This window comes from Pan troglodytes, chromosome 15 (assembly GCF_028858775.2).
Source record: "Pan troglodytes isolate AG18354 chromosome 15, NHGRI_mPanTro3-v2.0_pri, whole genome shotgun sequence".
NCBI classification, from domain to species: Eukaryota; Metazoa; Chordata; class Mammalia; order Primates; family Hominidae; genus Pan; species Pan troglodytes.
In genome coordinates this window covers 101,504,188-101,530,979 of record NC_072413.2, presented here as the reverse complement: position 1 = coordinate 101,530,979, position 26,792 = coordinate 101,504,188, and the positions used below count along the sequence as shown (strand labels likewise).

The 26,792-nt window shown below is 45.2% G+C and overlaps 1 protein-coding gene across 26 annotated transcripts in view; it reads right to left on the bottom strand.

Moving 5' to 3' along the window:
• Window positions 1-7,235: 7,235 nt before the first annotated feature.
• Window positions 7,236-26,792, bottom strand: part of MARK3 (microtubule affinity regulating kinase 3) — a 117,633-nt gene continuing 98,076 nt past the window's right edge. For 8 of the 26 annotated variants that reach the window (XM_009428520.5, XM_009428523.5, XM_016926770.4 and 5 more), the window contains 5 exons: window positions 19,548-19,703; window positions 18,621-18,878; window positions 12,105-12,131; window positions 10,397-10,441; window positions 7,236-7,715 (listed from right to left, as the gene is read on the bottom strand). In XM_009428520.5, the coding sequence (XP_009426795.4) occupies window positions 7,370-7,715; window positions 10,397-10,441; window positions 12,105-12,131; window positions 18,621-18,878; window positions 19,548-19,703 (832 nt within the window). In that variant the 3' untranslated portion in view covers window positions 7,236-7,369. The remainder of the gene's footprint in view (window positions 7,716-10,396; window positions 10,442-12,104; window positions 12,132-18,620; window positions 18,879-19,547; window positions 19,704-26,792) is intronic. The other 18 variants (XM_001138504.7, XM_001138333.7, XM_063793917.1 and 15 more) reach the window with 8 other exon arrangements.

The following is a 26,792-nucleotide window of genomic DNA, read 5'->3' as shown; positions in this document are numbered from 1 at the left end:
ACCCAAGCTGAATGATGGACATCACCTGTGTAAGCATCTTGATGAAGGGAAAAGCTCACTGGGTGCCAGTCCCATCCCTTCCGTCCTCTGGGCCTCAGTCTTCTCTGTCAAACAGGCAAGACTCAAAAGGCTCCTGGAGACCAAACAGGCCAGGCTATAAAGCAAGACATGACCCCAGAGCAGCCACCTATCTCATCCTTCGGCCAGCCGGGGCAGGGGCAGCTGGGGGGACCTCAGTGACACTTTTGACTGCAAGCCACTGAAAATGTCTTGTACTTGCTATGTATCTCCTGCTTGCTTCCTATCATTTTTTTTTAAAAACACTAATTGTGCACTAAGTGCCTTTGCCAGGCACTATTCTAGGTACTTGGAATAGAGGAAAAGAAAAAGGATGAAGATCGCTGCCGCATGGGGCTCACATTCTAGTAAGTGTGGGGAGAGTAGACACAAAGGGCAACACAACTGTGTAACTCATGCTGACGTTGGTGTGACAGGGGCAGATGGTGGAAGGGCAGAGTTGGGCACAGAGGCCCGAGTGCGCTTTTAGGTGTCACAGCCAGGGCAGGCCTCTTAGAGGAGGAGGGAGGCAGAGAGCCTTCAGTTGGTCTAAGCTCTTACCCCAAGCTCATTGCTTTTACCTGTTCTCTAGGAATATCTGCAAAAGCTCTGGCCCAGGGAGGTGGCAGTACAGGCCTGTAAACTCCTAATAGAAGGTCCAGAGTCCAGAACTCTCCATCTTAGAAATGGGAAAAATTTCCTTACCAAGTCTCCACTCGATAGGCAATGTCCTCTCCTGAGGGCCAGGGAGCACGCCATTCAAGGACTTTACTGCACTGGCTAAGCCAGGAGAGGGAGGAAGAGAAGAGGGTTAGTGTGTGATTTTTTTTTTTTTTTTTTTTCGGAGACAGGGTCTGGCTCTGCCATCCAGGCTGGAGTGCAGTGGTGCAATCTTGGCTCACTGCAACCTCTGCCTCCTGGGTTCAAGCTATTCTCGTGTCTTAGCCTCCCAAGTAGCTGGGGCTCCAGGTGCATGCCACCACACCCAGCTAATTTTTGTATTTTTAGTAGAGATGGGGTTTTGCCATGTTGGCCAGGCTGGTCTTGAAATCCTGACCTCAAGTGATCCATCCACTTCAGCCTCCCAAAATGCTGGGATTATTGGTGTGAGCCACTGTGCCTGGCCTTTAATGGAACTTTTCAAGGAACCATTCAAAAATAGTTGTTGGGGCTGGGTGAGGTGGCTCACGCCTGTAGTCCCAGTACTTTGGGAGGCTGAGGTAGGAGGATTGCTTGAGCCCAGGAATTCAAACCAGCCTAGGCAACAGAACAAGACCCTGTCTGTACGAAAAATAAAATTAGCTGGGCACAAGCCTGTGGTCCCAGCTACTCAGGAGGCTGAGGTGGGAGGATCACTTGAGCCCAGGAGGTCAAGGCTGCACTGAGCTGTGATTGCGCCACTGTACTTCAGTCTGGGTGACAGAACGAAATCCTGTCTCAAAAACAAAACGAAACAAAACAAACCCAAGACAAACAAAACAAACAAAAATAGCTGTTGAACTGTTTCCTTTCTCTTCGACTGGCAAGGACACTGAGTTCCTTCCACTCATGGAGGAGTCACCCCGGGACTCCCCGTGCACTGTCAGAACACCTCTAAGGCACCATCTTCACTTCACTCCCTTGAAGAGCAACAATCCCTCCTGTCTAAAGGGCCCCTGAGCTGCGTGGCAAACCAGCAATGAAAGAAACAAAAAACCTGCAACAGAGTCGTAAGGTTTCAACTCTTGAGCACAAGCTCTTTCTCATTTTGATGCCCCTCTGAGACGGACTGGAAGGGACAGTGCGTGGGAAACACCCCTCTTCTGCCCCTGCTCTGCCTGGTGCCACACCCATGGAAGGGGCAACTGCTCTGCAGACCTGAAGGTCAGCACGAAGGTCGCTTACTGGGTAGGGGCTGCCTGACGCAGCTTCCATAGTAACTATAATTTATTCACAGGCCCATGTATGGAGGTTTTTCTTCTAAATATCATTATTCTAAGCATCATCATGGGCACAGTGGCTCACGCCTGTAATTCCAGCACTTTGGGAGGTCGAGGCGGGAGGATCACGAGGTCAGGTGATCAAGACCACCCTGGCTAACACGGTGAAACCCCGTCTCTACTAAAAAATAGAAACAATTAGCCAGGAGTGGTGGCGGGTGCCTGTAGTCCCAACTACTCGGGAGGCTGAGGCAGGAGAATGGTGTGAAGCCGGGAGGCGGAGCTTGTAGTGAGCCGAGATCGCGCCACTGCACTCCAGCCTGAGCCACAGCGTGAGACTCTGTCTTAAAAAAATAAAAAAATAAAATAAAATAGAAATCATTATTGTCTAGGCTTTTGGAGAAGCATATGCTGTGAAAATGATCACGGCTGTGCTCCTAAAAGCCAGTCATGTTTCTGTAACAGTTTTCTGCATGGGCCTTCACTTTCAGAAATGCAAAGGTGGCCTGAGAGCCGGGCACCTCACTTACTTGTAGGAGTATGGTTTTGGTTCCTCTAATGTGCCTGATGTAGAAGAGAGGGAAGTCGGCACTCAACGAAGAGGAACACCATCGTCAGGATTAGGAGAATGCTCTGCTTGGCAGGTAAATCAAACCAGCAGCACAGCCCCACTAGGTGTCTCACCTCACTTCTGAGAGATTTCCAGGTAGTTGATGAGGAAAAAATGCAGTCTCTTTTGATTTTCAATGGTTGTAGAATATCCCTTTTCAAAATTCATTGTATGCAGAATAAAAATGTCACATTCTGAGAATGGAGAATCTATAGAAAGGGCCTGGAACCTTAGTAATGAATGAGTTTTCACATTTTAACCTTGGTAAAGGGAATACTACCCATGTTGCCATGAAAATCAAGCCAAGATCAATTAGTAACATAGTCTTATAAACATAACGCACTCGGGTAACTTTCTGTGGATGAATACTAGTTTCTGAGACACGCACTCCTTATTTGACCAAGTAACGCATTAAAACGCAGCCACTGCTTATGACAAGTGAGCCCCTCAAGAAAATACGAGCATAAAGAGTGGCCACTGCATCAGGGCATTCCAGAAACTCATTTTTCTTAAAGGAATTTAACTTCTAGTACTCAATGTGTCCTTGAGAATGCAAAAATGGAAAACAATTCAAAATCAGTCCCAGCTACAAAGATAAGGAAGAGGAAGTCCGCCGTGGCCCAGCCTCTGCTTGGCAGGGCTCTGCTCCACCTCTGCAGAAATTATGCACAGGAACCTGCTGTGATGAGTGTTTCTGGGGTAGGAATCTTTTTTTTTTTGAGATGAAGTCTTGCTCTGTTGCCCAGGTTTGAGCATAATGGCAAGATCTCGGTTCACTGCAACCTTCGCCTCCTGGGTTCAAGCGATTCTCCTGTCTCCGCCTCCCGAGTAGCTGGGATTACAGGTGTGCGCCACATGCCTGGCTAATTTTTTTTTAATATTTTTGTAGAGACGGGGTTTCACCATGTTGGCCAGGCTGGTCTCGAACTCCTGAACTCAGGTGATCCACCCACCTCGGCCTCCCAAATTGTTGGGATTACAGACATGAGCCACCGCGCCTGGCCTTGGGGTAGGAATCTTAAGGAAGTCAGTTTCATAGTCATGAATTTCATAGAACAGCTCAGAAACATCTACCCAGAGGAGGAAGTAATTTATGGCAGAACATCTCCTTGGTTTTCTGCTCAGCAGAAGGGACAGTGACAGACAAGGACAGCAAAGGGGGAGAGAAGTCTGTGTGTAGATCTCCTTAAAGAGGCTCATGTGTGCCGGGCGCAGTGGCTCACGCCTGTAATCCCAGCACTTTGGGAGGCCAAGGCGGGTGAATCACGAGGTCAGGAGATCGAGACCATCCTGGCTAACATGGTGAAACCCCGTCTCTACTAAAAATACAAAAAAATTAGCCAGGCATGGTGGCGGGTGCCTGTAGTCCCAGCTACTCGGGAGGCTGAGGCAGGAGAATGGCAAGAACCCAGGAGGTGGAGCTTGCAGTGAGCCGAGATCGCGCCACTGCACTCCAGCCTGGGCAACAGAGCAAGACTCCGTCTCCGGGGAAACAAACAAACAAACAAAAAGGCTCATGTGTGCAGAGAGACATCCCAATTCTCTTGTCCGGGTTGGCTTTATGATGCTTTAATGGGATATAAAAACCAGCTTGCACCAGGCAAAAAAAGCTGGGGAAGTCCTCACTGTCTGTGACTGGGCACAATCAGCTCCGTTAGAGGACTCCACTCTGAAAGGCACTGGACAGAGAGAGGGAAGGGGACTTACTTGCTAAAAGTCAAGTTGGAAAGTTCCCGCAAGGTGAGCCTTAGGTCATGATGTCCACCCGCCTGACACCTGGAGGGCCCTCCCTCCTTGCTGCTGCCTTGCCAGCTTCACTTCTTCTCCCCGGGGCCTCTCCCCGTGCTGTGTCCAGGGCTCAGTCCTGGTTTCTCCTCTGTCTCACAGCTTTGAGCAGGAGCCTTCCACCTGCTGAGGGCTTCCTATGGTCTCTCCCAGACCCGACCTCTCCCAACCCTCACACTTTTTTTTTTTTTTTTTTTTAAATACAGAGTCTCGCTCTGTTGCCCAGGCTGGAGTGCTGTGGCGCGATCTCGGCTCACTGCAAGCTCCGTCTCCCGGCTTCACGCCATTCTCCTGCCTCAGCCTCCCGAGTAGCTGGGACTACAGGCGCCTGCCACGACGCCTGGCTAATTTTCTGTATTTTTAGTAGAGACGGGGTTTCACTGTGTTAGCCAGGATGGTCTCGATCTCCTCACCTCGTGATCCACCCACGTCGGCCTCCCAACGTGCTGGGATTACAGGAGTGAGCCACTGCGCCTGGTCGAACCCCTCACATGTTTATCCAACTGCCCACTAGACGTTGCCACTCAGTGTTTAAAGGGACTTCAAACTCAGCACATTCCAGCTTGCTCTCCTCATCTTCTTCCCCTCCTGTCCCCAAACATCTCCCCAGCCACATTCCGCATCTCAACAAACAGCAATTCCGGCCCTAACTTATGCTGTTCAGATCAAAAATCATGAAGCTGTCCTTGGCTCTACTCACCTCATATCCAACTCCAGGGAAAATGCAGTTGCCTCTTATTTCAAAACATGTCCAAAACCCAACCACCATCAGCGCCAAGGCCCATCCTCACCCAAGGCTGCACTACCTCTTGCCTGTATTACTGCTGAGAGCCTCCAGGCGGCTTTCCCAGCTTCTCCTTGCCCCATTTCAGTGAGTTCCAAACATAGCTGCCTGGTGATCCTCTGAAAGCCCAAGGCCACAAGGCCCTTGTCATCCCCTCAGCTGCTGCCATGTAGGAGAAGCATCTCTACACTCTGCTCCAGGCACGCCATGCACTCAGGCCTCAGGCCCAAGCAGTGCTCTTCCCCAGAAATCTGTGTGAACGTGCCCACCCAGGCCTCTGCCCAAGCAGCACTCTTCACACCCAGAGTGCTGATGAAACCTGTGCCTGCTCTGCGCTCTCTCACACGTGCTGCTGTGCTCCATACTAGGTAACTTACTTGTTTATCCACTGCCTAGAATGTCAGGCTCAAGGAGAGAGGTGTCTGTTTTGCTGAGGATCTCAATCACAACAGTGCCTTGCCCACGCTAGAGAGAGACAACAATATTTCTGTTTGACTGTCCAGACTTTCTTTCCTTTTTCTTTCTTTTTTTTTTTTGAGACAGGGTCTCATTCTGTTGCCCAAGCCGGAGGGTGCACAATCACAGTTCACTGCAGCTTCAACCTCCTGGGCTCAAGCCTCCCACCTCAGCATCCCGAAGAGCTGGGACCACAGGTGTGCCACCACACTTGGCTGATGTTTTTATTATTTATTTATTTTATTATTATTATTTTTTTGAGATGGAGTCTTGCTCTAGCGCCCAGGCTGGAGTGCAGTGGCGCGATCTCGGCTCACCGCAAGCTCCCCTCCCGGGTTCACGCCATTCTCCTGCCTCAGCCTCCCAAGTAGCTGGAACTACAGGTGCCTGCCACCACGCCCGGCTAATTTTTTTGTATTTTTAGTAGAGACGGGGTTTCACCGTGTTAGCCAAGTTGGTCTTGATCTCCTTACCTTGTGATCCGCCTGCCTCAGCCTCCCAAATTGCTGGGATTACAGGCGTGAGCCACTGCCCCTGGCCCATGTTTTTATTTTTTGAAGACATGGGATCTTACCATGTTGTCCAAGCTGGTCCTGAACTACCAGACTCAATGATCCTCCAGCCTCAGCCTCCCAAAGTGCTGGGCTCACAGGTGTGAGCCACTGTGTCCGGCCTCCAGACTTTCATACTCTGACCAACAACAAACCCAGAACCCAGAACAGCACACCAATCAGTGTGACAACTTCCCTGTGAGAATAAAGCAACACAATGAGTTATGAGCTCATTACCCCTACACAACCATGTAGGTGTTGGACAAAAGCTGCAGGTCTGATTCATGTACTGAATCACAAGAAAGGAGAAAGGAAATTTACATACTTCACAGAGAACCAACCCAGAACTGTCAAGACCTGGTGTTTCTCCATAGGGCTGTGCCACAACTCCCAGGGTTAAGCTGCAGCTGCTCTGGATTCCCTTCCTTCTTGGGTCACCATGAGGGCCATCTTCTCTCTTTATTGCCTTGGGAGAAAAAATATGCTGGTAATCACAAAATGCTGGGATCCCTGCTAAGGTCCACGTGGCCCCAAGCCTACATACACATTACTTTTGCTCAACTTGAGGGTGTGTTAAATACAGCATTAGGAGACAATGCAAGATTTTACTGAGAAAAAGTGAATTTTTAATTATCTTGTGAATCTACTTAGAAAAACACACACAAGCAATGTTCACAACTATAAATTTAAACCTTTTGCACTAAAAAAACACAAAACAACAAACACAAAACCACAGGCATGAACTGTAAACCTGTATTAACTATGAACTGGTCTTAAGGTTAATTCTTAGCAGTCATTCAGTATTTTCCTCCTTGGCAACTGTAATGTTTTAGCACCGGATGATCTCCCGCAGAGGTACTAGTAATGACTGGCTGCCAGTGTAGGGAGATGCTTCCATATACACCACTTCACACACATACCGTCCACTCTCACACCCACCCAGACGGGAGGCACATGGAGATGGGGCCACACGCCGACTCTCAGGGTAACGGAAGTAGGGCAGGGGGCGCACAGGTTGCACATCTTTCATGTAGTGCATTCGTAGAAAAAAGGCCAGCTTTCGCTCCCAGGCGTGCTCTCGTCCTCAGACTTTAATTTCATGATTTAGAAGATGCAGACGTTATTGCCTAAATATTATTCTATACATTTCCATCAGTGTTCAGGAAAACACTTTAATTGCTACTTAATTTACATCATAATTACTGGGTTACAGCTTTAGCTCATTGGCAATTTTGGAAGCAATATTTTTGAAGGCTATGGATGTCCCCGATATCCGCTTAAACCGGACCCCGTTCAGAGACAGTCTTGGCAGCTTGCATACTTCCATTTCCCACTGCACGAGGTTCTCCGCATGCCCATCTCCGTGGACGCAGAAGAGCAAGAAGCGCTCCCTCTGCTCATAGTCGCAGTTATTGGCGTCCAACACTTTGCGGATTTCCCGCATCATGTCCCCGGGATCCATTGAACTAGTGGTTTTCATGCTCCAGGTGAAGCGCAGGGATCGAGGCTTTGCTTCTTTGTTTTCATCTTTTTGCTCAGCAGATACATTGCGACTGAAATGCATAGAGGCAGGTTTATTTTTAATCGTACAGGAAAATCAACCTGTTACACTTCAGCTAGTTCCTCATTCACGTCTTTGATACAACACAACTAACGACTGACCTCCACATTTTCCTGCACAGACTCACATTTGTAACTAAGTCTATTTTCGTCTATTTTCTTCCCTCACCCCCTAAAAGTCATAAGCCACACACAAAAAGATCTACCTAGCTGGAAAATCTTCACCAGCCACCTGTGCTTACTAAAATGAACGAAGTAATTCGTTAAGCAGAATCCTTGGAAATCAGGCAAAAAGGACAGCATGCCCCACTCCTCAGGGCTCTGCAGGCCCAGCTCAGGGAAGGAGTTGGCAGCCAGCTCCTGCCCACCCCACCCATCCACCCTGGGCTGTCCCTTTCCTGCAACACTGTTCTTTCAGATGTGAATCACTGTAACTGGCACTCGGGGTAACTGGAGACTCAACATCCGCAGTCTAAAATTGCTTTGCTGTACAGCCCTGAGGCTGAACATGATGCTCTACCCACCTCATTGTTTTTCCTCCTCTCTGGTTTGTTAATTAAACGTCCAATTATACAGTTAAAGAAAATCTTAGATGACACAATCTTACTACTGGAATAGATGGAAAAATGCAATGGGACACTTCTCTGTCTGTGGAGGACTGACACCACCCATGTGGATGCCCTGTGGATTCAGAATGTAAGCCTTGGTCTGATGTCCAAGAGGCAGCATAAGTAGGGCCCAGGCCTGGGTCTCTAGGGAACACCGCGGTTTACCAGCCATTCCTTGGCATTTAGTCATTATTGCCACAAGCCGCTATTTATATTCTCATGTGTGTATCTGGTGGCCTCAATTAAGACAGTGAGTGCCTAGCATTCTTGGGAGTAAAATAGTCTATGTACCTTAAGTACACTCCATCCTATGGCCAACTAACCAGAGGTGAGGGGCTACAGCTTTTGCATATGCACATAGCTCTCCGTGTCACCAACCTGCTAGTATTCAATTTGGTTCACATCCACCAATACTGATGAGAGAAGCTTCCTATGTATAAAATGCCACGTTAGATACTAAATGGGTTACAAAGATAAGCAAAAGCTCTCAAACTCATCTGGAGCCACGAAGACTGTAAGGTGAGACAACAGTGGCAGCACAGGAAAGGCTGGCCATCTCCTAGAGGGCAGCAGAAGAGGTGGAGCCCGCCGAGCAGGAGAACGTGACAGGCAGGATGAGACAAGGAGGAAACAGCACGGGTGGGGGTGGGCCTGCATCTGAGGAGAGCTATGAAGAGCCATGGGATTTCAACAAAATGCAATGAAGATAGGGAAGAGTGTTTGTTTTGAGTAGAGGGGATCACAGCCAAAGGGGAGGTAGGAAAGTACAGGATGTGTCTGTGGCATAATAAAGTACACAGACTGAGTGGAACTGGAGGCACAGTGTCATCACCCCCACAACAGCTGGTGGCACTTAATGAGCACTTGTGGTGGTCAGGCCCCAACTTACTTGATGCCCACGTAGGTCCTATTATGTCACCTTCCTATTATGGGTGGGGAAACAAACCAGGATCTAGAGCCTGCTCCTGGCTGGGATGGGTAGGCCTGGAGGGGGAATGCTGCCTGGCACTCACCCTAGTGCTCTGCCTTGATGGGGCAGCAGAGCTGGGGCTGCTGGGGCAGCCTGGACCACGCCACTCAGGGCCTCGCAGGGCCATGGCCAGGTGAAATAGTGGAGGTTACTGAAGGTTTTAATTCAGAAAGGTCATATGACCAGAAGCGGGCTTTTAGAAAGACCAAAAGGACAAACGGTGAATGAGGACCTGAAATAGCCTGCTGGTGACTGGCATAAAAAAGGGCACAAGTGGAAGAGACCTAGAACAAGGGACATAGAGTCCTAAGGCTACCTGGTGATTGCCTCCCCCCAAATCCATGCAATGATAACTACACAAAATGGAAAAGCAAGGCCGGGCGCGGCGGCTCATGTCTGTCATCCCAGCACTTTGGGAGGTTGAGGTGGGAGGTTCACTTGAGCCTAGGAGTTTGAGACCAGCCCGGCCAACATGGCGAGACCCCCATCTCTACAAAAAATACAAAAATTAGCCAGCATGGTGGCAGCACCTGTGGTTCCAGATACTCAGGAGGCTGAGGTGGGAGGATCGCATAAGCCTGGGAGCTCGAGTAAGCCGTGATCACGCCACTACACCCCAGGCTGGGTGACAGAGCGAGACCGTGTCTCAGAAAAAAAAAAAAAGAAAAGCAAAACACTCAACTATATAATCACCATTCTTAGAAGAAAACATATCTAGTTTGAAATATGGACATTCTATTAAGTACTTTGCTTTTATTCCTTGTGAAGAGAACCATGTGAGGGGTCAGTGATGAACTAAGGGCTTATTTCTCTGAGCACTGCTACCCAACCCAGACCTCCAAAGGCTGTTAACGCCCAGGCAGGAAGGCTGAAGGCCTCGCCATGCTTTGAACACAAACACAAATGTAGAGCAGAGGCCAAGCTGGATCTGGACGGTGCTCATGGCAGGCTGGCGCCCCCTTGTGGCCACCCTCTCTACGTAACTCCTACAGAGACAGCAGGAATACAGTAGGGAACATTCAGAAAACAGTCGCCTCTGCCACAGAAATGAAGTAAACACCTGAAAAAAATTTTAAGTAAAAATCATTTCCCTCACCTTGAGCCCTCATATCTCCCGTTCCTCTCATATTCAGTTGGAAGCCTCAATGAACAGAATGTAGAAGCAGAGAGAAGAGGGAAAGAGAAAAGAAATCTTACATGCCAGTACATGACCACCAATACCAACACCAACACCATAAAATGAACAAAGCCAAAACACGTTTTAAACACCAGCCGGGCTTATGAAAACTCTTCCTCTCATTTGACTGAGCCAGCGCTACCTTCTTCCACAAGGCTGCAGGGGTGTGCACAGGGGCCAGCTCCATGCTGCACACTGCACACATCACACACACTGCATGCCATACCGCTGCACACTGCACACACTGCTGCACACACTGCTGCACACTGCACACACTGCTGCACACACTGCACACCACGCACCCACAGCGGGCACTCCTGCTGGCTCTTCAGCCTGAGCACACTCGGCCTCAGAATGGGGTTATTCTCACTTTCTAATCGTGCCACACAGTATAATGGGTTTCCAATTAAAAGCCAATGAGGCTATCAGCTGGATTCTATATTCAGTTATTACCTGTTCTGTCCAAGGAAAAATCAGACAAGTGGGAAGATCAATTTAAAAATAGTAATAGAATGGAACTGCCAACAGGAAGAAAGTGCTTTTCCCGCAGTTTTGACCTGCAGCTTGGCCTTCTGGTGACTTGAGAGGCACAGGTACAACGTAGCCCTTTAGGAAAGATTTCCTGCCTCATGTGTGCATTAAGAAAGCAATATTTTTGGTTTCTTGATTATCACCATCAAAAAATATGTTTTTCTTTTTTGAGGCAGGGTCTCACTCCCCTAGGCTGGAGCACAGTGGCATGATCATGGCTCACTGCAACCTTGACCTCCCAGGGCTCAGGTGATCCTCCCGCCTCAGCCTCCTGAGTAACTGGGACCACAGATGTGTGCCACCATGCCCGGCTAATTTTTATATTATTTGTAGAGGCGGGGTTTTGCCATGTTGTCCAGGATGGTCTTGAACTCCTGGGCTCAAGTGATCCGCCCAAAGTGCTGGGATTACAGGCATAAGCCACCATGCCTGGCCTAAAAAATATTAATAAAATTAGAACACCACTTTCTGTAGTGCTTTAAGTAAAAATAATGAGATACTCTTTCTTCAGTGGTTGCTGGAAAGTGGCTTTCAACTCTGAAAATATTAGAACATTTCTGCTACGCAGCTGTTCACATTTTAATTTCTGAAAAAGCCAAATCAAATGAGGCTGTAGCTTTGAATTTTATGCTTGTTTTCTGTATTAGCTAATTTTCCTGTCATTTTAAAGCCTTTTGCTAATTCCATCCTCAGTGAAATAAAAATAACACAATTAATACTTACCTTTTGCATGCCTGTGGATAATCATTAATTGTACATTAACATTACTGAGCATCTCATTCTTCAAACAGGAGCATGCTAAGTGTTATTAGTATGAAGACAGAATTATTTGGATGCTAAATAATTCTACCAAAGAAAGAAAATACACAGAGCATGCATCAGCCTTTTGTTGCATGGGTACCATAGTCCCTTTAAAATGCCTGACAGAGTTAATCTATTTCTTTTCAATTTCCTTTCAAGGAATTAAGTATTTAGTTCTCAGCAGAAAGTTTAGTTTATAAGGAAAAAACAGGGCCAGAAAGCCAAACCTAATGTTAATTGCAGGAGCCATTTGGGGGTGAGGATTGAAAAATAAATGTGTATATATAAATCCTACCTTTTGATAAACCTGAATGACATGTTTCTAAAAGAAATTAAGTAAAAAAAAAAAAAAATTAACAAAAATAACTCGCACAAATTAAACAGAAAATCTAATCAATTACACAGAGAAAGAAAAAAAAACAAAGCAGGGTTCCTTCTCTGGCCAATCAACAAAGAAATGCTGACATTTGTTGAAAAAGCAAAATTATTACAGGTAATTAAATGAGTATGTGATCTTTTAATATATCAAAAAAAGTAAGAAAAGGTTTAGCAGTACATATTGACATTAGCTGTAATTAAAAGTTCTTCAGATGGACACACTTTTTTTTTTTTTTTAAAGACAGAGTCTCACTCTGTCACAGTGCAGTGGTGCAATCTCAGCTCAATGCAACCTATGTCTCCCGGGTTGAAGCAATTCTTGTGCCTCAGTCTCCTGAGTAGCTGGAATCACAGGCGCGCGCCACCATGCCCAGTTAATTTCTATATTTTCAGTAGAGATAGGGTTTTGCCATGTTGGCCAGTCTGGTCTCGAACTCCTGGCCTCAAGTGATCAGCCCACCTCGGCCTCCCAGAGTGTTGGGATTACAGGCATGAGCCACTGCACTGGCCAGATACACTTTCTAAGATAAAATTTATGTCTTATGTTAAAGAAGTGACAAGACATTTGCAATGTACTAGTAATAAAACATTTTTCAATTTTCTTCAGAACACCTTATGAACAAAAATCTTGCCTTATTACATAAACATTAAAAATTTCATTATAAAATATTTAACCACTAAGAAAAATTCATTACTTCTTTCAGGAAAATGAAACAAACATTAACATATTATTTGCTACAGTGGTATGACATAAATCACTTTTTAAGAAAAAAATAGGTGATTGGGGATTTAAACTAGACTTTTCAGTCTTAGATCTCAAAATGAATAAAAACTAAGTGTCAAGACAACAGTATGAATTTTACTTTTGTGTAATAAACACGAAGAATTCTATTTAAAAGGGGTAACTCTGGTCATTAAAAAAATTTAAGGAGATGTGCAGGTTGTGCTGAAAATAATCTGACAAAATATTTTTCAAACTACGAATGAGGTTTTTATGATCAATGCGATCAGCTTCCCTGGGCAAAAATAGGCTGAGTTTGTTAATTTCTATTTGTAAAGTCCAGTTCTGTAACTGTACATAGCAGGCAGTCATCTATATCTGCTGAATGACTAAATTAATGAAGTCCTTGGTTGTGATAACTTTGGCATTGCTTTAGGTATTAATTTACCAATTTAAAAAAAGTCTAACTACTATAAATAACTGCCAACTACTTCATAATCAGATCAGTAGTATACAGCAGGGTCATCGACAGTACAATCATGCATGTGAAAATCTTTAATATATACTGCCTAAATATAAGGCAGTAGTATTATCCAAAATATTTTAGTTGAAAATGATTAAAAGTCTTTAAGATATATTTTTGTTTCCTAATTTTCTTTTACTTTTAAATATTTATTTATTTAGAGACAAGGTCTTGCTCAATCACCCAGGCTGGAGTACAGTGGTGTGATCATAGCTCACTGTAACCTCAAACTCCTGGGTTTGAGCAATCCTCCTGCCTCAGCCTCTCAAGTAGCTGGGACTACAGGCATGCACCACCACTCCTGGCTAATTAAAAAGTGTTTTTGTAGAGATGGGGGTCTCATTATGTTGCCCAGGTCAGCCTTGAACTCCTGGCTTCAAATGATCCTCCTGCCTCACCTTCCCCCAAAGTGTCAGGATTACTGGCATGAGCCATGTACAGTGCCTGGCCCATTCCCCAACTTTTTTTCTTTTTATTAAAAAAAAAAAGGCTGGGTGTGGTGGCTCATGCCTGTAATCCCAGCACTTTGGGAGGCTGAGGCGGGCGGATAACTTGAGGTCAGGAGTTTGTGACCAGCCTGGCCAACATGGTGAAACCCTGTCTCTACTAAAAATACAAAAATTAGCTGGGCGTGGTGACATGCACCTGTAGTCCCAGCTACTGGGGAGGCTGAGGCAGGATAATCGCTTGAACCCAGGAGGCAGACACTGCAGTGAACCAAGATCGTGCCACTGCACTCCGGCCTGGGTGACAGAGCGAGACTCTGTCTCAAAGAAAAAAAAAAAAAAAAAGTAGAGATGGGGTCTCATTATGTTGTCCAGGCTGGTCTTGAACTCCTGGGCTCAAGTGATCCATGTGGCTCAGCCTCCCAAAGTGCTGGGATTATAGGCATGAGCCATGGTGCCTGGACATTTCCTAATCTTCCACCGGAAAAATCAGGGTTACTGGTCAATTACTATAGAAGTGCTTTTCTTAACTTTTCCTCCTATAATCCCTTGAGGTATAAAGAGGAAGGAGGCAGCTGCAGGAGGAGGCCTTCACACTGCCCATGGCAACATGGATCAACCTGAGGGCAGAGGCACTTGTGTGTGCCTGGCTGTTCTGCCTGCAGGGTATGGGTGACTCTGCAGTCTCTGAGCAAGGCCAGGCCTGATCCTAAGGAGAGAGAGTTTTGCTCCCGACTACAAAGAGCCCATAGCTCTCCAAAGCCATGTGCTCTCCAAGCAGAGTGCAGGCTTCCTGACTCCAGCCCTCTCCAGACCTGGCCACACCAGGTCTCCCTTGGCAGCATCTAAGTGCAAACACCTCAGCCTTTCAGGCAATGCAATTTTAATCCTACCAATTATTGCTAAAGGAGGATAAGAACTTTCAACCACTCTAGCAAGGATTTTGATTGTTTTTAAGAACAAACTGTCAGTAGCTGATTAAGTATAGCACTAAGGGAGACAACAGACCTCAGTTAATAAACTTTAACAAGACAGGATAAAAGACTATCTTTCTGCAAAAATCTGGGGGTGTGGAAATAGCCTGGAAATTGTAAACAAGATGACCACTTAGAATTTTTTTAAACAACAAGACTGAGTCTCCAATTTTAATTCAAATATATGAAATAAATGTAATGCAACTGTCACGCCTGCAACTGTTTTTTCTAAAGGGAGCACAGTGTAGTGGCTAAAAGGGCAGAGTCTGGTCAGATAGACCTGGCTCAGCCTGATACTTTTTTTTTTTTTTTTGAGATGGAGTGTCAATCTGTCGCCCAGGCTGGAGTGCAATGGTGTGATCTTGGCTCTCTGCAACCTACGCCTCCTGGGTTCAAGCCATCCTCTTGCCTCACCCTTCCAAATAGCTGGAATTACAAGCATGTGCCACAACATCAAGCTAATTTTTGTATTTTTAGTAGAGATGGGGTTTCACCATGTTGGCCAGGCTGGTCTTGAACTCCTGACCTTGAGTGATCTACCTGATCTACCTGCCTTGGCCTCCCAAAGTGCTGGGATTACAGGCGTAAGCCACTGCACCAGGCCCTGATACTTTTTAAAATATGTGCCTTAATCTCTCCAAACTTCACCTTCAGTTTCTTTTACAAAATGGGGTGGACTATGGAGATTAAATTAAATGAGAGAGTGTGTGTGCACACTTGTACATGTGTATAAATATACTCATTTCACACATATAAGTGTATATATGAGATACTCATTTTATACATAAAATATGCATATATATAATGTACATACATATTTATATGTATAAAATGAATATGACTGTATCTATGTATATAGACATCTACCTTAGCACATAATAAGCATTCAAATAATGGTAGCTTTGGCTGGGCGCGGTGGATCACTTGAGGTCAGCAGTTCAAGACCAGCCTGGCCAACATGATAAAACCGGGTCTCTACTAAAAATACAAAAATTAGCCAGGCGTGATGGTGGGCGCCTGTAGTCCCAGCCACTCGGGAGGCTGAAGCACAAGAATCACTTGAACCTGGAAGGCGAAGATTGCCGTGGGCTGAGATCATGCCACTGCACTCCAGCCTGGGCGATAAAGTGAGACTCTGTGGGGAAAAAAAAAGAGGTAGCTGATATTTTTATCAATGATAATCTTGTTTCCTTTTTTCCATTATATACATGTAATAAAATCAATGCTAGTCTTTTTTTTTTTTTTTTTTTTTTTTTGAGACAGAGTTTCACTGTTGTTGCCCAGGCTGGAGTGCAATGGCGTGACCTCGGCTCACCACAACCTCTGCCTCTCAGGTTCAAGTGATTCTCCTGCCTCAGTCTCCCTGGGATTACAGGCATGTGCCACCATGCCCGGCTAATTTTGTATTTTTAGTAGAGACTGGGTTTCTCCATGTTGGCTAGGATGGTCTCAAACTCCCGACCTCAGGTGATCCACCTGCCTCGGCCTCCCAAAGTGCTGGGATTACGGGCGTGAGCCACCGTGCCCGGCCAATCAATGCTAGTCTTTTTTTTTTTTTTTTTTTTTTGAGATGGAGTCTCGCTCTGTCATCACCCAGGCTGGAGTGCAGCGGCGCGATCTTGGCTAGATGCAACCTCCGCCTCCCAGGTTCAAGCGATTCTCCTGGCTCAGCCTCCAGAGTAGCTGGGACTACAGGCGAGCGCCACCAACCGTGGCTAATTTTTGTATTTTTAGTAGAGATGGGGTTTTGCCATGTTGGCCAGGCCTGTCTCAAACTCCTGACCCCAGGTGATCCGCCCCCCTTGGCCTCCCAAAGTGCTGAGATTACAGGCATGAGCCATCCGGCCCAGCCCAATACTAGTCTTAAAATGACTGAAAAAAGAGTACAAAGAAGAAAAATAAACTCAAAGTTTTTTTTTTTTTTTTTGAGACACAGTCTCACTTTGTCACCCAGACTAGAGTGCAGTGGTACGATCTCGGCTCACTGCAACCTCTGCCTTCCGGGTTCAAGCAATTCTCCTGTCTCAGCCTCCTGGGTAGCTGGGACTCCAGGCGCCCACCACCATGCCTGGCTAATTTTTGTATTTTTAGTAGAGATGGGGTTTCACCATATTGGTCAGGCTGGTCTCAAACTTCTGACTTCAGGAGATCCACCCGCCTTGGCCTCCCAAAGTGCTGGGATTACAAGCGTGAACCACCACGGCTGGCCAGGAAGGAATGATTTATTCTGGGAGTCACCAGACTCTTCTCAGATTGAACTCACTGTCTCTCTTGCTGGCTGGTCATGAATGGGTGCCCCAAACCTGGCAAAGCTCTTCGGCTGATTCTGTTTTGCCCAGTTTAAAATGAGGTGGCTTAATAAAGGGGCTAAGAAGTGAGTAAGAGGGTAAATAGAAACCTTCTGACGCATCTGACTTCTAGTTAATGCTAATGGATGTCAGAAATCCTCCCTAATCTAGGCGGAGGTTGAAGTTAGCCAAGATTGCACCACTGCACTCCAGCCTTGGCGACAGTGAGACTCCGTCTCAAAAAAAATAAAAATAAAAAAATAAATAAAAAAAAAGGAATACTCCCTAATCTATTCCATGTCCTAATAATAAGTAGATCAGACTTTAATGTGACTCACCGAAGTTTCAGATGATCGAATACAAGATTACATTTAGCTTAGTTTAAATAATGGAGATGGAGTGAAATGAAGTAATAGGCTATAGGCCATAGGGAATGCAGAAAAACAGAGGAGGGTACTGATCATTTCAGACTCGGGAAAGACTCCTACTGCTGTCCTGTAAGCTACAGATGACAAATAAGAGGGTCCGTCCTAGGCAAACCTGCAAGATACCACAGACAGACTCATCCACAGCTAGGCTTAATTTCAAAACATTTCTCCAAGGATGTCCTGAAACTGCAGGGGCTCTTGGGTTTCCTGGGCTCCTTCTCGGAAAGGTGCCTTTCACTATTGTTTACGGTTCAAAGTGGTATCCTTTCTTTTTCCTCTTGAAGCAGCCAGTATTTCTGGGCTTTTGTAACAGGTAACAAGGTTACGGAAATGAAGTTAATCTCAAAGGACCCTTGAGAGTTTACTGAGGCCCCAGATGCTAGCCTACTAGACACATGGAACATTTTAAAAAATTTCCAGGACCATCAGCCAAGAATCATGCAGCATTTAATAAAAATAACTTAATAATAGTAACATTATTTTTTGATAATAAACCAGAGATTTTATCTCCAAAACTATACCATTTAAGGACATTACCTTGCTCTCAATATAAATTACTAAGACTGAGAGAGAAACTTTCAAGATTTGGACTCTTAAGAAATTTACTGCTCCTTAACAACAATAAAGCGAGAAAAGAGAAGCTGTCTCTTTCCTCTGGGGCTGGAGATGATTATGAAAGACATGCATGGTCTTTCCTGCTGATTGTTACAGAGTGCCAGCCCCCCACCCCACACCAGAACTCGAGGTCTGCCTGCTCAACAACAACGAACATGCCATGCAGAGAGATACGTGAGCAAAAGGAACAATAATTAAAGAACACTAACAAAAACCTCCTAAATGCTGGTTAACTTTTAGTGTTATGAAGACTCTGAGCTCTACAATTTCTACTTTAAAGGTTTTAAAGTATAAAGTTAGACATATATAAAACCAGAAAACCATGAGCTGAAGGCAGACTGAAAAGCATCCAGGTAGCAGTGGCTTCACACAACAAAAAAGACATCTTTCCTTTTGCTCTACGTGTTCACTCCCAAACAACCAGCACCTAGCACTTACCTCCTTGTGAGTTTTGAAGTTAATTTACTAAAGAGATTAGTGGAGCCTCGGCTTCGAGTCTGGGACAATGGTGTGGCTTCATGGGACAGGCTGGGAGAGGCAGGAGGGCCATTATATGTTGCGGTTCGCCGTTCCCGGGGCTGGCCGTGGAAAGTGCTACGACTGGCAGTGCCTCTTGGGAAGCGGATTCGATCTGGGGTGGCTGCACTACTGATACTGTGTGTTGAAGCAACTGGAGTTCTCTGATCAGGAATAGTGCTATGAGATCAGAAAGTAAGAAGCTCTCAGAACATGATATACAAAAATTTACAGTCACAATATACCTTTTATACACAGTGGAGAAAATCGGGTATAAAAAATCCAGATCCAAGGGGTATTTTATAGGACTTAGGAGCAAAAGGTAAGTTAAGTGGGAAAGGGTACCAAAAGAACAATACATAATGAGACAAAGCCTCATGGAGTTTAAGGGACCAGTATTATATATATTTTCAAGGACAAGATTAATGCAGGGAAAATCTAGGACAGAGAACAGCTAACTGAAACTTTTCCCCTTTGCTTCCCTCTCAAATTGCTTACATAGAGAACTGTGCCAATACGAAAGAAATAAAGGATATGCTGGCGTAACTGAAGAACAGGCAACTAAAAAGTTTTGGAAGTAAACAAATGATATATGTATAAAATTCCGCATGCTGAAAGCAACTTGGGAGGAGCAGGAACTTCTTATACATTTTGTAGTACGCGAAGGCACGAAGACACACAATACACAACCGAGGACATCATGACAAAAGATGTGCTTAACTAAAATCACATGGAGGAAGGACGCCTTGTGGACAACGGTAACAAAATCTCAGACTATAAAATCCACAGCACAAAATTAAGAAGCAGTGGGTACACATTAGTTTCACAAAGAATGTGCATTTTTCTTACATAGCCTTGAAGTTATCTCCTTCACTGTCTATTGGAGGTAACATCATCTTGGGGTGCCCAGAGGCTGACATGGACATCGACTTCTGATGTCTCAGCCGACAGGTAGATGTACAAACTGAGGCAGGGCTAGCTGCGTAAGCGAACATTTCTGTCAGGCTGGGAGGGGTTTGGGTTCAGGCAGAGGCAGAAACACAGTATGAAGGAGCAGTGACCACAGAGCAACCTGTGTGTAATGCACACACCTTCCTCCCAAGCCATCTCATTTCTGGTAAAGAATAAAAATCTCCTAAGCTTGTTTTGGAGATTCTGGAGCAACTGCTAACCTATAGTTGCTTTTTTTTTTTTTTTTCCAAACAGTAATCATAAAAATGTATTACCTTAAAATAAAATAGCAGATTACATGTTTGAATATCTGTTTCTATGAGAGGGACAATGTCCTCTGAGGGTATGCACAAAATAAAACCTATTCTAAGAGATGCCTCAATTCAAATCTAAGTGGTAAAATGAATATATAATATGAGCATGCTATGCTCTCAACCTGTTCCCAAAACACACTGACATATTTTATTTTTTATTTATTTATTTTTTTTGTAGAGACAGGGTCTCGCTATATTACCCAGGCTGGTCTTAAATTCGTGGCTTCAAGTGATCCTCCCGCCTTGGCCTTCCAAAGTGTTGGGATTACAAGTGTGAGCCACCACACCCGGCCCACACTGATGTATTTTAAATGAATTAATAAGATTACAGGTATAGGAACTAGCTGTTATATAACAGTATCCTATGTTGTTTGGTGTTTTTTTTGAGACAGGGTTTTGCTGTCACCTAGCTGCAGTGCAGTGGTACGATCATGGCTCAATGCAGCCTCAACTTCCTGGGCTCAGGTGGTTCTCCCACCTCAGCCTCCTAAGTGGCTGGGAATACAGGCGCACTCCACCATGCCTGGCTAATTTTGTATTTTCAGTAGAGAGAGTTTTGTCATGTTGCCCAGGCTGGTCTTGAACTCCTGGGCTCAAACGATACGCCTGCCTTGGCCTCCCAAAGTGTTGGGATTACAGGCATGAGCCACCATGCCCAGCCTTCCAATGTTGTTTTAACAATATAGTCTAGAACCTTCCTAATCAAAGGACATTTACTCCAAGATAAAAAACAGTCAGCAGAGCCCCCTTCTCCAAGATGGGCAAATTCATCAGAGCAAATTAACTGTTAACAGACATGGTAAGATAAAGAGTGGCTGGAAGTCTGCAGTTTCATCTAACACACACAGTTACCGGACAAAACTACCCCCAGGAGTCTCACTGGGACACATTATTTGGAATTCCAGCTCAGTAACCATGTCCTTGGAATTCAAGGGCAGTTTCTTTCCTTTAAGGATAAGTAGGAATACAGCTCTTCCAGTGTCTTTCTGCAGAAATCCTTTGGAAGGATTAAAACCTGGAAACTGGCAAGTTCTTCCTTTCCCTCACTCCCCATACACAGACTAACGACATCTTATTGGTGTCAACTTCCTAGTAGCTCTTTAGGTGGCCCATCTGCTCCACTTCTACCAGGGCCTCAGTATAGAGCCTCACTCCTTGTCTTCACTGGGTCCCCTGCCTTTGCCCCAACACCTCCAATCTATTCACCTTACAGCTGAGAACTTCTTAACATATAAACCAGATCTTGTCACTCATCTGCTCATACTTCTACAGAACACCAAGTCTTTGGTAAAAAGTTCAGTCTCCTCGACTTGGAGTGCAAGTACACATCCCCAGGCCCCTGAAGTCTGGCCCCTGCCATCTCTCTAGGCTTTGCCTTCTATCATTCCCTCCTGGAACTCAACTTTCTAGCCTTCCTGATGATGTGTGGTCCATTGGTCAGGCACCAGGTCAGAAAATGTTTGCAGGAGTTATTCTCTTGGTATGGAGGGCTGGGATCTTTCTATTCACTCTTCAAAAATGAACCAGATGTCGTCATCTCCATGAAGTATTATCTGATCCATTTTCCCTCTGAGAGTTAAATCACTTCTGTTTTTAGCTCATGCATGCCACATTGTATCCTAGTGACCCTTCTCTGCTGGAGGTCCCTGAAAACATAGCCCAAAATCTTGTCAATGTGCCCCCCACCAGTGTAAGCAGAAAGCCTGGCAGGGCAGGTATTCAACAAACGTTCTCCTAACAGAGCAGATTAATCAATTAGCAACTGGAATTCTGATAGCCCAGCCCCAACGTAAGGGAGATACGTCTTTAAAAGCAAGAACTGCTTGTCCCTGAATTAAAACATTTTTATTTAAATTTTTATTTTTGGAGACAGGGTCTTGCTGTATTCACCCAGGCTAGAGTGCAGTGGCACTATCACAGCTTGCTGCAGCCTCAACCTCCTGGGGTCAAGCGATCCTCCTATCTCAGCCACAGGAGTGTGCCACTATGCCTGGCTAATTTTTAAATTTTTTGTAGAGATGGTGTCTCACTATGATGGCTAGGCTGGTCTTGAACTCCTGGGTTCAAGTGATCCTTCTGCCTCAGCCTCCCAAAGTGCTGGGATTATAGGCCTTGTGAGCCACTGTGCCTGGTTCTGTCCCTGCATTTTTGTTTGAGAATTCTGCTCTCTGACTTGGGAGAATTTATACAGTCTGAGAAGGACTGGAAACAAATGTCTTATAAAGGCAAAAATTTATCCAGTTTCGTATTTCTGCCACTCAGTATCCATTCTTTTCCTGCAGCAACAATAATGAAATTTTGCTGTGGTGGAAGCAACTCTAGGCCCCACACAGATCGAGGAGACCACCTGAGGGCTTCTGCTTGAGCACAGCCGTGTGCGGGAAGAAGTTATGTCTGATGGTGCCGAGCCCAATCATGGAACTACGGCCAAGGAGGCAGAAGCAGATGGACCCTAACTCTAGCCCTGGACTTTTTTTAGTTATATGAACTAATAGCCCTTTTATATTTAAGCCTGTTTAGACTGGGTTTTCTGTCACCTGCAACAGAGACAGTTCTAACTGACTAAGGTTTTTAAAGAAATGCTCGGTTGTTTCTTGTACATGTGTACAGACACACGTACACATGAATGCACATAAATGTTATTTATTTTTTTTTTTTGAGACGGAGTCTCACTCTGTCACCCAGGCTGGAGTGCAGTGTGATCTCTGCTCACTGCAAGCTCCGCCTCCTGGGTTCACGCCATTCTCCTGCCTCAGCCTCCCAAGTAGCTGGGACTACAGGCACCCACCACCACGCCCGGCTAATTTTTTGTATTTTTCGTAGAGACGGGATTTCACCATGTTAGCCAGGGTGGTCTTGAACTCCTGACCTCGTGATCCACCCAGCTCAGCCTCCCAAAGTGCTGGGATTACAGGCGTGAGCCACCGCGCCTGGCTACACAAATGTATTTTTCTAACAAGATACAGCTAAATACAACTATCTCTTGTGCCCTTACCTTTCAGGGTGAGTCCAGGGTCAAAACACTCTACCTCCAGTTGTTGACTTTTTTCTTGCCCAAATTAGGAGCTAGTATCAGTAGACGTGCCAAGAAAAGCAGGGGAAGAAGATGCAGGAGTTGTTTGACCCTTTCCCTGGTGAATACAAATGGTCCCAAAGTCTTTGGAGAAGGAAAAGGCTTTTAGTCAGCTTGCAGGCAGGAGGGTGCTGCATCGATTCCCAATGAAGCACACTGCTGACAGGCCAAGCTAGATCTTTAAGGCATACAAGCATGGTAAGAGGGTGTGGACAGATGCTTTGCAGAAAAAAAATGGATCCTCTAGAGACCTAAGAAGGAAATGTAAATTTATTTTCTCATTATAAATTAAAAAAAAAATTTTTGTAGAGATAGGGTTTCGTCATGGCCCAGGCTGGTCTGGAACTCCTGAGCTTAGGCAATCCGCCCGTCTTGGCCTCCCAAAGTGCTGGGATTATAAATTATTAACTTGAGGCTGGGCGTGGTGGCCCATGCCTGTAATCCCAGCACTTTGGGAGGCTGAGGCGGGTGGATTGCTTGAGGCCAGGAGTTCCAGACCAGCCTGGCCAACATGGCAAAAACCCATCTCTACTAAAAATACAAAAATTAGTTGGGTGTGGTGGCGGGCCCCTGTAATCCTAGCTACTCAGGAGGCTGAGGTAAATCGTTTAAACCCGGGGGTGGTAGCTGCAGTGAGCTGAGATCATGCCACTAAACTCCAGTCTGGGTGACAGAGAGAGACTGTTTCAAATTAAAATAAATAAATAAATAAATAAATAAACTTTTTGACATACTAATTTTAAAGGCAATTAAATAAACTTTTTAGAAATTTAATCCATGTCACATCATGAGTTTCACAAAGCAAGCAACAAAATATTTCCGATTTTTCTGATTTCTACAGTAGGCCTAACACCCAGAAGGAAACAGTAAACTCAGTAAGATGTTTGCAAATTTCAATTTTGTACAATCAAGCTCACAAAAATCCTATTTACAACAGGCAGCCCCAACATCACAATGGTCTACATATATATTCTAAAAGGTCATCAAGCTAATTGTTATGAAATTCGAATAATATTTCCCCCCAGAAAAGTGTTAAAAATGATAGTTTTATTTCCTATTCTAGCCCACAATCTACATAAGCAAAACAGTAGCAGCATTACATTTTTTTAATAATTAAAAAAATTTTTTTAAGTTTTTGTGGGTTCATAGTAGCTGTATTACATTAATTTTTTTATTTTTATTTTTTTGAGACTGGGTCTGGCTCTACTGTCCAGGCTGGAATACAATGGTGTGATCTCGGCTCACTACAACCTCCATCTCCCAGGCTCAAACCATCCTCCTGCCTCAGCCTCCCAAATAGCTGGGACTACCGGCATGTACCACCACACCTAGCTAATTTTTGTATTTTTAGTAGAGATGGGGTTTCACCATGTTGGCCAGGCTGGTCTCGAACTCCCGACCCCAGGTGATCCACTTGCCTCGGCCTCCCAAAGTGCTGGGATTATAGGCGTGAGGCACTGTGCCTGGCACCCAGCTAATTTTTTTGTATTTTTGGTAGAGATGGAATTTTACCATGTTGCCCAGGCTGGTCTTGAACTCCTGGGTTCAAGCAATCCTCCTGTCATGGCCTCCCAAAGTGCTGGGATTACATGGTGGCGTGAGCCATCATGCCTGGTCTACATTTAAACCTTAATTGACAGAAATAGCAATGTTTTTCTTAAAATTCAAGTTGCATGAAGTTGAGTTCCTATTAATCTTCCCAACTGTTTTGTATTCATGACTATCTTTTAAAATTAAAAAATATATATATTTTTATAGAGACGGGGGTCTCAGGCTACTTTGTCCAGGCTGATCTTGAACTCTTGGCCTCAAGTGATCTTCCTGTCTAGGCCTCCCGAAGTGCTGGGATGACAGGCCTTGTGAGCCACTGTGCCCAGTCTTGACTATCTTTTCTAAAACATTAATCCAGTTAAGGTTACTAAAGGATAGGCACTTTGAATTTGTTGCTATGACCTCTAGCCCCTATCAGAACATTCTGATAAGAAATGTATTGGCTGCTGATTAAAAGCATACTCAAGTGACTGGGCAAAAGCAGAATTAAAAATATAGTCCAAGGACAGGCATGGTGGCTCATGCCTGTAAACCTAGTGTTTTGGAAGGCTGAGACTGGAGGATCCCTTGAGGCCAGGAATTTGAGACCAGCCTGGGTAACACGGGAAGACTTCATCTCTACAAAAAATAAAAAATTAGCCAGGTGTGGTGGTCCATGCCTGTAGTCCCAGCTACTCAAGAAGCCAACACAGGAGGATCATTTGAGCCCAGGAGTTCAAGGCTACAGTACACTATGATCATGTCTGTGACTAGCCACTGTACTGCAGCCTGGGCCACACTGCAAGACTCCATCCATCTTAAAAAAAAAAAAAAAAAAAAAAAAAAAGCAGCCTTTTTTTTTTTTTTCTTTGAGATGGAGTTTTGCTCTTGTTGCCCAGGCTGGAGTGCAATGGTGCAATCTTGGCTCACCGCAACCTCTGCCTCCTGGGTTCAAGCGATTCTCCTGCCTCGGCCTCCCAAGTAGCTGGGATAATAGGCATGCGCCACCATGCCTGGCTAATTTTTTTTTTTTTTTTTTGTATTTTTACTAGAGATGGGGTTTCTCCATGTTGGTCAGGCTGGTCTCAAACTCCTGACCTCAGGTGATCCGCCCACCTCAGCTTCCCAAAGTGCTGGGATTACAGGCGTAAGCCACTGTGCTCAGCCCTTTTTTTTTGTTTTTGAGACAGAGTCTTGCTCTGTTGCCAGGCTGGAGTGCAGTGGCGCTATCTCGGCTCACTGCAACGTCTGCCTCCTGAGTTCAAGTGATTCTCCTGCCTCAGCTTCCCAAGCAGCTGGGACTACAGGCGCATGCCACCACGCCCAGCTAATTTTTAGACAGGGTTTCACCATGTTGGTCAGGATGGTCTTGATCTCCTGACCTCATGATCCACCTGCCTCAGCCTCCTAAAATGCTGGGATTACAGGTGGGAGCCACCGCGCCCAGCCTAAAAAAAGCAACTTTTATATGTAGTCCAAAGATACATACGCTAAGTGTCCTCAATCCTTCTCTGCTCAATCTCTATGTGGCTTGATGCAGGGTAAAGTGGATAAAATAATAAGCCACTTCACAATTTTGAAACTTTACAGTAATATCCAATATCTAAAATTTATTTGAAAGATTCTGGGCCTGGTGCAGTGGCTCATGCCTGTAATCACAGCACTTTGGGAGGCCAAGGCAGGTGGATCACTTGAAGTCAGGAATTTGAGACCAGCCTGGCCTAGTGAAACCCCATTTCTATTAAAAATACAAAAATCAGCCAGGTGTGGTGGTGTGTGCCTGTAATCCCAGCTACTGGGAGGCTGAGGCAGAAGAACTGCATGAACCCGGGAGATGGAGGTTGCAGTGACCGGAGATCGTGCCATTGCACTCTAGCCTGGGTAAAAGAGCGAGACTCCATCGCAGAAAAAAAAAGAAAAAAAAAAAGAAAAGATTCTGTTCGCATTACTGTAACACCAGCACGTCACTTCTCTGGGGTCTTTAAATGAAGTAGTCTAAACAGTGTCGTCCGGGTATCTAAAGCAGATGAAATCGTAGGAGCAGAGTGTCTCTGCTATGTAGGTGGTTTAGCAACATTATTAACTTGAAAGATTAGGTTTAGTCAGTGCAAACTAAGAAAATTCTGCATAACCTTGTCTGAACAGTCTATAATTAATAATGAAAGCTAACATTTGTTGAGCACTCACTATGTGTCAGCGCTATGTGGTTTAAGACTCACTGCAAAC